This window comes from Orbicella faveolata, unplaced genomic scaffold (genome assembly GCF_042242905.1).
Source record: "Orbicella faveolata isolate gen_17 unplaced genomic scaffold, um_ofav_v1 contig_25, whole genome shotgun sequence".
Classification (NCBI taxonomy): domain Eukaryota; kingdom Metazoa; phylum Cnidaria; class Anthozoa; order Scleractinia; family Merulinidae; genus Orbicella; species Orbicella faveolata.
This window is the reverse complement of record NW_028301553.1, coordinates 27,526,243-27,540,000: the sequence shown is the minus strand read 5'-3', so window position 1 is coordinate 27,540,000 and position 13,758 is coordinate 27,526,243. Positions and strand designations below refer to the sequence as shown.

The 13,758-nt window shown below is 40.6% G+C and overlaps 2 protein-coding genes and 1 pseudogene across 9 annotated transcripts in view; 1 reads left to right on the top strand and 2 right to left on the bottom strand.

Annotated features, from left to right (window-relative positions):
- LOC149109724 (uncharacterized) overlaps positions 1-493 on the top strand; it is a 601-nt gene extending 108 nt beyond the window's left edge. Inside the window, exon 1 of the mRNA XM_089294051.1 lies at positions 1-493. This exon is cut by the window's left edge and continues 108 nt beyond it. Coding sequence (XP_089150177.1) covers positions 1-493 — 493 coding nt within the window.
- LOC149109723 (protein maelstrom homolog) overlaps positions 1-13,758 on the bottom strand; it is a 43,540-nt pseudogene that overhangs the window by 11,499 nt on the left and 18,283 nt on the right. The gene's annotated exons all lie outside the window — the stretch shown is intronic.
- LOC110062436 (uncharacterized) overlaps positions 5,758-13,758 on the bottom strand; it is an 88,721-nt gene continuing 80,720 nt past the window's right edge. For 6 of the 7 annotated variants that reach the window (XM_089294011.1, XM_089294010.1, XM_089294009.1 and 3 more), the window contains one exon: positions 5,758-13,449. In XM_089294011.1, the coding sequence (XP_089150137.1) occupies positions 11,600-13,449 (1,850 nt within the window). In that variant the 3' untranslated portion in view covers positions 5,758-11,599. The remainder of the gene's footprint in view (positions 13,450-13,758) is intronic. The other variant, XR_016208552.1, reaches the window with a different exon arrangement.

Below are 13,758 nucleotides of genomic sequence, written 5' to 3'. Positions count from 1 at the left end.
GGAGAACCTTAAGCTTGGAGCCAGAGTTAAAGAAGTAGAAGACCAACACCTGTATCTTGAAGCCTACTCTAGGCGTGAAAATTTGAAATTCGAAAACATTCCAGAGGACGACGCGAGCAGAGAAGATACCGAATTGGTGCTACGTTCTTTCCTCGAAAGGGATCTCGGCTATGTTGATGCTGCCTCGGTAGAAATCCAACGAGTCCACCGCCTTGGTAAGAAGAAAGAAGGGAAACCGCGGCCTATTCTAGCAAGATTTCTGAGATTCAAGGATTGTCAAAGCATGCTCGCTTTAGGTCCCCGACTGCGAGAAACCAATTTTAAGATGTATCAAGATCTGCCTTTTGAGATCGTGGAGCGGCGGAGGGCACAAATGGATACCTTTAAGAAGGCCAGGAGAAACAACATCCCGGCTTCATTTAGCAAGGCCCAGCCCGACAAGCTGTTCGTCCGAGGTAAATTTTGGCCTTTGGGTAAGGAACTTGAACTGTGAGCATAATGTGTCCATACATAGTTTTCTATTTTTTGTTGTTGTTATTATTATGCCTGATAAATTCGGCCTCCGCTACATCTAGAACTAATATTAGGCGGCTCTAAAATGAAAAATACGAACAAAGTAACGAATGCAACCGTATTCCATCAGCAGTCTTCTAATATTATTGATTTTAAGTGTGTTTATGTGTAGATATGTAAATATTCGTATTTTTTATTTATTTTGCCAGCTTCCACTTTCAAGGTTTATTTCAGCAATGCACTTGAGCGCCTTCGATCAAATTATTTTTAACAAAATATATGAGAAAAATGGATCTCAGAATAGGATTGATTAATACTCGGGGACTAGGAGACAAGTTTAAGAGACGTGAAATTTTCAACTGGCTCAAATGTAAAAAAATGTCGGTATATTTTATCCAACAAGCCCATTGTACGGAAGACAATATACATGATTGGAGAGCTGAATGGGGTTACCAGGCATTATTCAGCTGTTGTTCTAGTAACAAAGCAGGTGTAGCCATACTTTTTAACAATAATTTCAGTTTTCAGCTCTTGAAAGCTTACACCGATCCCAAGGAACGATTCATAATATGTGACCTGATTACAAATGGAAAACACATAACCTTAGCAAATATATACGCTCCAAACGAAGATGATCCGAATTTCTTCACCTCTGTTTTTAATCAGCTACTCGACTTTAAATGCGAGGAGATAATTGTTGGTGGAGACTTTAACCTAGTACTGAATGTTGACAAGGACAAAAAAGGTGGTCTTGCCAGATCCCACAAAAAATCGCTGGAAGTGATAAACGATTTCTCTGTAAACCTGGATTTAATAGATGCATGGAGAGTTTTAAACCCTGAGAGTTCCAGATTCACGTGGCGACAAAAGAAACCTGAAGTTCACTGTAGGCTCGACTTTTTCCTAGTAAATCAGACTACATTTTGTAACACCGTCAGTGCGGACATATTACCAGGATACAAAACGGATCATTCCATGATTACATTACAAATCTCGCTGCATTCTAACAATAGAGGACGAGGCTTTTGGAAACTTAACACCTCTTTTTTAAATGACATTGAGTATGTTAATCGGATAAAATCAATCATAAAACAAACCAAGGTTGAATACGCGCAAGATGATACTGTTAACCCTAATTTACTATGGGAAATGGTTAAATTGAAAGTGAGAGAGGAGTCCTTGAAATATGGAACTTCTAAGAAAAAGAAACTCGCTAGAAAAGAGGAGGAAATAAAACAAGCAATCGCAACTCTTGAAAAACGTCTTCCTGAATTTAGTGGCGACGAAACTCGACGAGAACAAGTGTGGTCGGACCTTGAAACAAAGAAACGCGAACTGGCGGCAATAATAGAATACAGGACAAAAGGAGCAATTTTAAGATCTAAATCTCAATGGTACAATGAAGGTGAGAAAAATACCAAATACTTTCTCAATCTGGAAAAGAGACATTGTAAACAAGGAACAATAACCCAGCTCAAAGTCAATGACAACGACCTCATTTGTACAGACAAAGAGATCTTAAAAGAATGTGAATCGTTTTACCAAAATCTTTACAGTTCTAATGTAGCTATTGACAACCAAGAAGGGGCTTTCTTCTTTCCACAGCAAGAAAACAAAAAGGTTTTAAATAACGATGAACAATCTCTCTGTGAGGGCGAATTAAGGAAGAATGAATGTTTAGAAGCGCTGAAAAGTATGGTGACAGATAAATCCCCAGGAACCGATGGTCTCCCCTGCGAATTCTACAAAGTGTTTTGGAATGACGTGGCGGAAATTTTGATACACTCTTTTAATTATTCCTACGAAATTGGAAAGCTCTCAATATCACAAAGGAGGGGCATTATTAAGCTCATACCAAAAAAGGATGCTAACCTTAATTCAATAAAGAACTGGCGACCTTTAACGCTTTTGAATTGCGATTACAAAATTGCAACAAAAGCTATTGCAAGCCGCATCAAAACTTTCCTGCCAAAACTTGTTTCTGACGATCAAACCGGCTTCATTAGAGACAGATTCATCGGAGAAAATATTCGTTTAATAGACAGCGTCATCAAATTTTCAAAAGCAAACAATATGCCGGGACTGCTCCTTTTTCTTGATTTTGAAAAAGCCTTTGATACCCTAGAGTGGCCCTTTATTCGTAAAACCTTCCAATACTTTGGTTTCGGCCCATCACTGCTGAACTGGTTAAAAGTATTTTACTGCAATAGCGAAAGCTGTATTTTAAACAATGGATGGGCAAGTAATTTCTTTGAGCTCAACCGGGGAGTCAGGCAAGGCTGCCCTCTGTCACCGTATCTATTCATTCTCTCTGTGGAAGTACTCGCCAATGCAATTCGCCAAAAGAAAGAAATTCGTGGCATAATTGTAAAGGACAAAGAAATTAAACTTAGCCAATATGCAGATGACACGACCCTTATTTTAGACGGCTCCGAAGAATCCTTTCTAGAATCTTTGAAGATAATAGACTATTTCGGTGATATATCCGGCCTCAGACTTAACAGCAAAAAGACAGAAGCTTTGTGGATCGGTGCAAGTGCAGATTGGGATTTTAAACTTTGCCCTGAAAAAGACTTCAAATGGCCAAAAAAAAACGTCAGAGCGTTAGGGGTATGGTTGTCAACAGACCCTGATGTAACTATATCTTTGAATTACAAAGATAAAATAGAAAAAATTAAATCGATTTTGGGATGCTGGAAACTTCGCAGACTTGGCCTTTTAGGTAAAATTACTGTTTTAAAAAGCCTCATAGCTTCACAACTGGTATATATTTTCTCTCCTCTGCAAACAAATCATACAGCAATAAAGGAGATAAATGTAATGTTTTACAACTTCTTATGGAATGACAAAGGCGACAAAATAAAAAGAAAGGTAATGATTAATGATTACTTAGAAGGAGGACTTAAAATGATTGATATAACCTCCTTTAATAGATCTCTCAAAGCCACATGGATAAAGAAATATCTAGATAAGGAAAACAATGGAAGCTGGAAAAGATTTTTTGACTCAGAACTTGAAAAATATGGAGGTGAAGTAACACTAACTGGAAATCTAAACATAAAAGACAGTCGTAACATTATTAAAGTATCAGATCCTTTTTTCAAAGAAATTCTTGAAATCTGGTCAGAAGCCAATTATGAAGAAAAGATTGTATCAGACTATCACTTTCGGTCATCGCCCTTATGGTATAATTCACTAATAAGAGTTGGGAATAGACCAGTGTTTTTTAAAGAATGGTTCCTCAAAGGAATAACAAAAGTAGAACATTTAATGGATGACTCCGGAAAGTTTCTCTCGCTCACTGCTTTCCAGACTATACATGACCTGACAGCCCGACCTTTAACCTTTCTTGGAATCATTTCTTCAATAAAACTTCTTCAAAGATATATACCCCATAACATCAGAACCTCCATTAAACATGAAAGTTTCTTGTCAAAATTTTTAAAAAGCAGAAAACCTAGTAGACTAGTATATAAGAAACTTGTATCAGGAAAAAGTGAACCACCCAATCAAAGTCAACAAAAGTGGGAGGAAGACGTCACTCTCGCAACAAAACAAGAGCTCAACTGGAAAAAGGTTTACCAAATGGCTTTTCAATGTACAAAGAGCACAAAACTTATAATTTTCAATTTTAAATTTCTTCATAGAAGAATATCAACAAACAACTTCTTGAAAAAAATTGGTCTCGTCGATAGCGAGAAATGCACTTTCTGCGAAAGAGAAACAGAGAAACTTGTACATTTATTTTGGGCTTGCCCAAAAACTCAATATTTTTGGAACAATTTTGAAGTATGGCTACAGTCTTGCCAAGTTATTGCCAAGGAGACACCCTTAGAGCCTGATACAGCACTGGGCCTAAGGCCGGATAGCTCTAAACATAAACTCCAAATTAACTTCTGCTGCTTAAATGCTAAATATTACATTTGGCTATGTAGACAGAAAAAATGTCCTCCAAAACTAAATGATTTCTTACTGTATTTAAAACATATCTATGAAATGGAAAAAAATACAACTACAATCGTTTTAAAAAAGTGGGAGCCTCTGTTGCCTCTTTTGTAATCTCTTGACAACTCGACCCTAGTCCCCTGAAAACGAAAATAAAAATGAAAGGAAAAGAAACAAGGCGCATATATATATACCATGCATATTTTCTGTAATTTGCAACTCGGAATGTACATTAGTGACAGGAGTAAACTGGTATGATCTTACCGTGCTAGAATTGTAAGAAGGGCAAGTAATCTAATTATGTTGTATTGTAAGCAGTGTAAGTATTAGTATTGTTAGTAGCATGAGTATGCGTATTATATAGAGTAAGTGTTAGTATCGTAAGTGGCGTAAGTAATACGTTTTTTGTAAGTAGTGTAAGTAACTACATTAATATTGTATTGTAAGTAGTGTAAGTAGCATTTAAGAAGAATTAAGAAAAAAAAAAAAAAAGTATCGCTACTTGATGTTGACTACAAAATTGCGACCAAAACTATTGATTGCTCTTCGCTTGGAAAAGATCTTGCCAAGCGTAATACATCCTTGTCAGTCCGGCTACGTAAAGGGTAGATTCATTGGAGAAAGTATCAGACTAATAGCAGACACAATGGACTTCACTAAAATAAAAAAAATATACCAGGTATAGCTGTTTTCTTACTATAGCTATAGCTTATATAGCTATAGCTGTTTTCTTGCGTCTTGGGAGAGTTAGGGAAAACTCGAAACAGATGTGGGAAAAAAATCCGTTGTTCATTCCTGCTCTTCCAAACTTCCACATGTGTTCCTATTTTACAATTACATTTCGAGACCGAGTTTTCTGAGTGAGCATTTGCCGCATGTTTTAACAAATTCTTTAAGGAACGATTAAGTTATCTCAGGAACGAGACCCTGTTCCTAAAAGAACTATTAAATGGTAGCTGGCTCTATGAATCTTCGTTCATCATTCTACAAGTCACCCACTGAAGGCATAAATTATGCAACACGTGCCTAGCGCGGAAAAACGCGCGAGAGGCAATTTACGATTGCTTCTGATTGGATGAAGTAAGAGCACCTTCTCTTCACTTTCCAGGTTAGGATCCAGAGGCCATCAGGTCGGCGCATATCCCCAGTTTCTGTAGCATGAAGTGATTAAGAGTATTTCCCCACCCCACCCTGGATGGGATACGAGTCCTACAAAAGGGTTACCCAAAACATTAAATTTGCTGGTAAAATACATACAAATTAATTTATCAAGTTATAAACAATACACAATCAAAGATAGCAAGCAAAGATATGAACTATAATTCTTTGTAATAATTTGAATCTTGAATATGAATTTCTTCACAACTTCAACCCTAAACATTGTAACAGAAACGCTCGATTTTACACCTAAACACTAGAAGTTGCAGTTACAACTTAATCCAAGGTAATTTGACTACAGAAAATGTCGACTTAACTTCTCTTGAGTTAGATCAAAACCAGAATTCTAAATACAGTAACCTTGTGATGTCACTCACTAACTCAATCCCGGAATGCCCAGTGGCACATAGGGCCTAACCTTGTGATGTAAAACACAGTAATTTGATATCACGAAGGCTTTCAATCATGATCAATAGTTTCAACAAAAACGACCGAATAGTAGAGATAGAAACATTTAAGTTCTTTGCTTGCATTGCTAACATGATAGTCACTTAGGACAAATCTACTGAAAGTTTCAGATTGTTTAAAGTCAATATGAATATCTACAGAATGTGCCTCTTTGTCTTCGCTCCACAACACTCGTTACTGGTGGCTTAGTTTGGATTGTACGCTTTCATGTGCTGTCTGAAGAGCGTCTTCTTATCAAGCCTGACAGGTTGCTCTGAGTCACAGTTGGTCGCAGATTACTCTTTAAGTGATCCTTTATCATACTTTGCTGCTGAGGGAGACAAAGTGAGAATCAAGTCCAGTAAAATAAGACAGTCCCTGACGTCATCTAGCCTTGAAGCAAGGAGGTTGGTAAATGCCTTATTTGGGTGGATAATCTTCTGCCTTACTAGACTTGTACGCAGGGCCACTGAGTACTAACGCTTGTCTTCTCTGCTTCTATGAGATAATAACTGAAATATGCAAATCTCACAAATATACCCCTCCCCTCCCAACCACGCTCAATGTTGGTTTGTTTTACTCATTCATGTTTGCTGCAGCTAAACGATATTGATGATGGGGAAGGGATAGGGGTAGGAAGGAAGTATAAGATTTGTTTTGCCAATAGAGTGACATTCACGTCTTAACAGCAATGTCCAAAAAAGACTCTCTTCCATTTTCTTATTATCTCCCCTCCCCTCTCCCAAAAGACAAAAATTGAATTTTCTCAAGCTTTCAGGGCATGAATACTTTAGTTCTTAGTCATTTAATTGTGGGAACATAGGACAGACCCATAGTTTCTAGATTTCATTCCTTGAGAATCACAACCGCACGTAATCTCTCACAATAATGGCACAGCCAAGCAATCCAGCACCCTTATAATGATCTAGCACGCCTTAAATATAGAAAACCTCTCTCGCTGAAAGATAAGATAATATGTGGCAAAATGAACCAACGCCTACACACATTTTCTCTTGACCACTCATCACGCATTGTTAAAATAAAAAATCAAAAGTTTTTCGACAAGACAGTCACTGGGATGTCACGCTCTTAAACGTAAACGAGGTCCTTTGTCCAGTCCCGACACCCTCCCCCACGTGATTTCTGCAAGAAAACTGATGTCGTTTAGAACACTTAAACACAATATCAAACGATAACCCGAGAAAAGACACTTGGTATTCCTATAATAAAAGTTCTCTGCTAAATTAATTTCCATGAGCGTAAATTAAATTCCTACCTCTCCTCATCTCACGTAGCATCCTGGAAGCGCGGTCAACCAGCAACTTCGGCACGCGTCTCATCTCGGTCGAGAAAGTGGTGCACCCGGGTTCAGATCTGATGACTGTTGAGTTCTTGTGGGACTGTTGCACGATAGCTTTCGTGGCAGATGGGCTGGACGAGTCTCTCAAAGAAAGATTTCCCTGCACGGGGTTTCATTGAACACACGACTCAATCACGACCATTGAACAGGAGCACTGCCATCCCTATCAGCCACTCGCCACGATTGCTTTCATCTTCACACTGATTGACTACATCACCAATCCTAAGGCTTCTTGGCCAGTAGACTCCGATACAGTTGTGGCGTACTCACAAGTCCAGCGTTTCCACGACACTTGGCGGGAATTATGTATAAACCATGCGATCCAGGCGCAGACTCGAACGGCCTTCGGTAGATCTTGCCGTTCAAGTGAATGGTCATATTCATCTGGTCACCAGTCCACCGTAGCTACTGCTATCACCTCTCGTACTATTTTGGACTGGACTTCGCATTCTCTACTGGTTTGCCCGCCACGCATTGTTGCAGTAGCCACTTGGGTCTACTCCACCAAAATGCTGCATCGGTTACGGAATCCCCACGCCTATTGAGATAAACAGTATTCTGATGAGGAGGTACATGCCTCCACTCATCATGAATCGTATGTTCCTTGATTTTACTCGCGCGCAAGACATGCTTATGTGGTCACCATTACCTGTCCTTTTCGCGCCATGTCACGCGTATTCGGTGACCTTATGGTTAGTGCGCTCCTCTCCGGGTTCGAACCCTGACCGGGGACATTGCGTTGTGTTTTTCGACCAGACACTTTACTCTTACAGTGCCTCTCTCCACCCAGGTACATAAATGGTACCGGCGAATTTCATGCTGGGGTAACCCTGCGATGGACTAGCATCTCATCCAAGGGGAGTAGAAATACTTCTAGCCGCTTCGTGCCTGATGGGCCACTTGGTTCGTATGCAGACTATACCTTACAGCCATGTGTCCTGCAAACAGTTCGAGTTCGGCTTAGGGTTGTCAAACGCTGTGTGGCAAGACGTGCTTCGGCGGTCATCATTACCTGTCCGTTTCGCGCCATGTCACGCATAAAGCCTGCACAGTATTCCTCCAGCTAGTGTAGTCCTATGGCTCCTTTTGAGACTCACTCCAACAGAGAGGAGTTGAAGCGCGCTCTTTTCCTCCAGTTTTTCTCCAGGTTATTTTGAATCGTCACGGCTTTTTGACAATCACCATGCCATATATTTTTCAAGAATCTTAACAAATAAAGGCGTAAACGGCTGCGGCGATATCACACGCATTTGCGTCTCCGAAGACATTGAGGTCTACTGCGCTGATAGGACGCTAGCGTGCCCGTTACCACCATGTTCACGAGCAGGTCAGTCTCCTATCGCTTCATTTTGCTGTAAGCTCATGAGGTAGAGGAGCGTCCCAGGCTTGTTGTTATTTCAGCTCACAAGCATTTCAAGAGTAGTAGTTCCTTGTAGTCATGTGTGGCAAACCAGACCGAGGAATTCATAGGTGCGACCTATCATTCCTAGAATCCTGCTTTTGATCAGTTCAGCATTTTCGTGAGGAAACCAATGGAACACCTTTACAGACTACCTGGCGTTTGTAAGGCCAAAAACCCCCATCTCTGGAAGCATCAGTGCCTAACAGCTACTTACCGAGGGTGTCTTGGTTGTCGCTAGAATCCTCTCGAGTGCTTTCTTCCAGCTCTTGTGCCTAAGATTGCTATCTATGCAACTGCAAAAATGCCACCAGAGAAAATTCTACTGCTTAGCAGAAAGGGGAAGGAGTGAGACCAAAACGTGCCCTGGTGAACCTCAACATCTGTATTTCGAATTCAGTGGAGTGCAAATCCCACAACCACTTTATCGCAGAACATCAGGCTCACTCTCCCTAACGCGCGCTCGCAGAAATGACTTTTTCATGTCACCAGTAAACGCAACCGAATGAAATCTAGCAAGAACCGAGACGTCGTGAAACTTGTTCTTAAGGGCGAGTCCAGTTTCAAGGCAATCATTCAGAGAAGGCGTTTTCTTTCCTCCCGCATAGAGCAGTCATGAACTACACACATCTCAGCAGGCTGTGCAGTTTCCCTAATGACAGCTCAAAGGGGCATGTAGAACTCTCTCGGTGAGCTGTCGACTCAACCACGTCTTCATTAAGCTGATCATTGATTATTTTATCGCATCCTTATAGCTTTTCCATGCTGCGTAATTTGGACACTTGAAAGTGCAGCCGATGCAGACTACCTTCGTTATAGCGGGTAAAGGTGGATGATCATCCCAGTTTCAGGGCAATCAGTTGCATACTAGCCTTCTTCACGATGTCGGGCCAGTTCCAAGCGAAACTCATTGTCGACTCCTGAACTCCTGAACGTTTAGAGCGCACAGATGCTCATAACTGGTGATCGAAATCACTGCGAGAAAACCAGCACCCATATCAGTTTTGATCCTAGTGCAATAAGAGCGCAGCCAAACAGGTAAATTTAGACAGAGTTCTAAATTCCAATGACTGATCTCCTGACTTGACTCCTAACAGATGAGATTTATTGGCAATTCGCGATCGCTCTACATGATGAGGGTTGTCTAGCATCAATAACTCCCGTCTGTCAATCTGCGTGGCACGCCTAGTCAACGCAAAGTCTCTTCTAATTGCTAGCAAGCACAAGTCGTACTCCAGTAGCATTGGTGTTCTGAGCCACGCGACGCATTATGTTTTTGACTGCGCGCAACTGAGAGAGATCAACGTGGACGGCACTAAAGAGTGACTGGCCCCACCCCAGAGGAGAGCACGGCATTTTCTCACCATTGACGCCAACCATGACTAGTGGATGAACAATAGAAGATCCAAGAAGGTTCCTAGGATTGATGGCAAAGGGAAGTATGATGTCTGCCACGACACACGCGACACGAGAACTTGCTAGGACATTTATTAACGCCATGCTGACCCACTAGCCAGTTAAAACACAACCTTTTTGCCTGCCAGAAATGCCTTACGTTCAGCACGAGTAGAAACTTGATCACAGTCTGAAGAAACTTGTTCCTTGCCACAAAACAGATGCAATCGTTGACAAGTTGATCCTGCCAGTGAAATTATGATCATTTGGAAGTGTAGAACGTTTAGGGCCGTTACTTCTATCAGTTGCTTTAACCATCGCATTTGTATCTGTTCACTTGCGTTCACCTTCCAGTAAATTCCGCGAAGGACCGCGGACGCTAGTCACAGGATCCAAGCTTGCATCGACAAAACTACTCTACAATAACTTAATAGCGTTTTATAAGACCAGTTTTATAAGGCCACGTTTCTCTCCATTATTGCCGGCATCTCGAGAAGATTGATTAGATAAGTTTCCGCTACTTTCAGGAGTCTGAATGGCCGTACTTCTTGCGTAAGATATTTCACAGCTCCCTTATAACCCTCTTGATTGAATGGCGCGCCATGCGATTTCCCTGAACCATTAGTTTCTTGAGATCTAACAATTTAATTGTGTTACCGCCGAATTCCACCGTCGCAGGGAACCGATTATCAATACGCACCCAGGCTATCACGACCCTTTTAGACGGTGTGACAGAAGGATTGGGAAGTCTTCTCTCTTAGCTCCTTTGGTTTCAGGGCTACTTGTAGCTTGTTCTTTGTAATCCAGATCCTTTTTATGTGTTTCTTCGGTACTTCACATAGGGTTGACCTCACTGCGCCTTTCCACCTTCGACAGAATTGTCCAGGAAAATTCTTATGTTTTCCGGATGGTGATCTCACCCAATAAGAGCACACGACAGCCAAGGAATCCATCACCTTAATCTCATTCGCTGGAAATGTTTAGCATATAATTCGTGACATAATGAAGCAATGCCCACACATATCCATTCTGTGGCGCATAAAATATTCACTTGACGATACAATCAATATGACATGCGTTGAAGGTCTTGAACGTAGTAGAATTTTTTTTATCATACAGTTCCGACGCCACTTAAGATAAAGAGGTGATATATACTGATAGAAAAAATACGACGGACTCGTATAACATTGGACAATGTCAATCAAAAAGAACTTGAAATAAAATTATCAGTAATGCAGTACACATCAGAAAAAAAACCGATAATGAAAACAACCCATCTATTTACATCAGTTATGATACGTAAAAAATAACTTGATTAAAAAAGACAACCATAGCTGTTTTCACTCAGAACAACAAGCAAGTCTTCATCATATGACGATTGTTTACGAAACGAAGATGAAACAATGATCATTCTCCAAGCCGACGAGTTCACTGCATACCATTAAACCAATGTCATTGCAAGCCAAATTCAACACTATCAGCGTTGACTTTACTTTAAGGGCTTCAGCAAGACTAGTAGCACCTTGATCACAAATGTCATTGCCAATCAATGTCAAGTCTGTCAGCGTTGAATTTACTTTGAGTGCTTCAGCAAGACCAGTAGCACCTTGATCACCAATACTATTGTCAGCCAAATTCAACTTTGTCAGCGTTGAATTTACTTTGAGTGCTTCAGCAAGACCAGTAGCACCTTGATCACCAATGCCACTGCCGTCCAAATTCAACTCTGTCAGCGTTGAATTTACTTTGAGTGCTTCAGCTAGAAGACCAACGTCACCCTCACCACGCAATTGAAGTGCGAGATCAAGACTTTGAAGTTTGAGAAATGAGCCAGAAACACGTGCCATTTTAAGATGAAAACTGCTGTCTTCTCTTCTACATTCGGAAATGCACCCAAGCAAGGTAGGAAAGTATTCTTGGTAATTCACTTGAACCGTTATACTCTTGATAAGGGCTTCTGCTGTTTCCTCGCAACGTGCCGCTACCATACCACATGCAAATGAAAGGACCTCTTGAAGCTCTTCAAGGTATCTTCTATCAGCAGCTAACTCGTCGACACTGATCTCTTTATTGAGAAGCTGACTACACAGATAGATTGCCGCGAAGCATTCTTGAAAACTCTTGTGTAGAAAACTGTAGTGTCGACGGGGTCTTAGTTTACTGCCTCCGGTCTGAACTGACAAAAATCCGAATCCAGGTAATTCATCTGCATGACTTTTAAGCTCACTTTCCTCAAAGTCCAAGTTGTCTTCAAGCAAACCATTCAAAGCTATCAGGCCAAGATGTTTCAGTTGAGCGTCGTATACTTCGACGAGGTCCTCATTGGTTTCTGGTAATCCTTTCTTGTTTCTGTATCTTCTAAGGATACATTCTATGATTTCCACGTACAGTTGGGTCCTACTTTCTGGGAAAATGCCTTCAAATTCTTCACAAATGAGGCAAAGGAGCACAGTGTTAAGAGGATTTGCCGCCATGTCTCTCAGGTTTTTATCATTTACCAACTTGGACAGGAGCTCCTCGGCCAAATTCTTCATGTTTTTAAAGTACTTGAGGATAAACTCTCTTGCGTCTTCTTCGGTAAATCCTTCAATTTGCAGGAGGGTGTCACAGTGTATTCGTAACTTAATCCCAGCCTCGTGCCGTGCCGTAGCAACCACGCGACACTTGGGAAGTTCTCTGCGACCCTGAATGATTTCTTTGAACACTGGCAATTTACTAGTGGGAACCTCATCCAATCCATCAAGTACAAGCAAAACGTTGGACTGATTCTGGCGGATGAAGTTGAAGAATCTCTCTCTAACGTCTTCTTCAACATCTCGAGGGAGAAGTTGATCATCAATGGCCTCCCATAGGTTAGACTTCATATCACGACACTTCAGAAACAACACTGTTTCGAACCTTGGAAAGTAATCTTCTGCTTCTTGTTTCTCTGTAGCCCAGTCATATACCATCTTCTTGCAGTAAGTGGTTTTCCCCATGCCAGGCTTTCCTTCAATTAACACTGTTCTTGGTTGTGGACATTCTTCATGTGGTTTAAAGATCCCAGACATGTTGACGATGCTGTCTGTCGCTGTTCCTCTTGTTTTTTTCCTGCTGACCACTTTGAGTCTGGTAAAAATACTATCAAGATGAAAGTGAAACTCTTCACACCAAGGAAACGGTGCGAGCCATCCTTCGCGGCCTATGTACAGTTGGCGAATTGCGTCGATAATCTCAGCTGAATCAAAACCACCTAGAAGTAATCAAATAGGAGTTGCTTCAAGTAACTTTTCTGTCCAGACAGATAAAATAAGGCGGCCTAAAACCGATCTATTTCTTAAGTTAAGGCAAAAATGCAAACAATCAATATGACATAGATAAAAGAAGGAAACGGGAACTAATTTTTAATTTATAATTTTTGTAATATATCTGTTAATTTCTATCTCGATATTTTCCATATTCAAGAAACATATTCAGCATTATCTATCTTGGGACATTTACAAGAGAAATATCTATTACTAGTTTTTTTTTAATTTTGTTAAAGAAATTTTCTGATATGTTT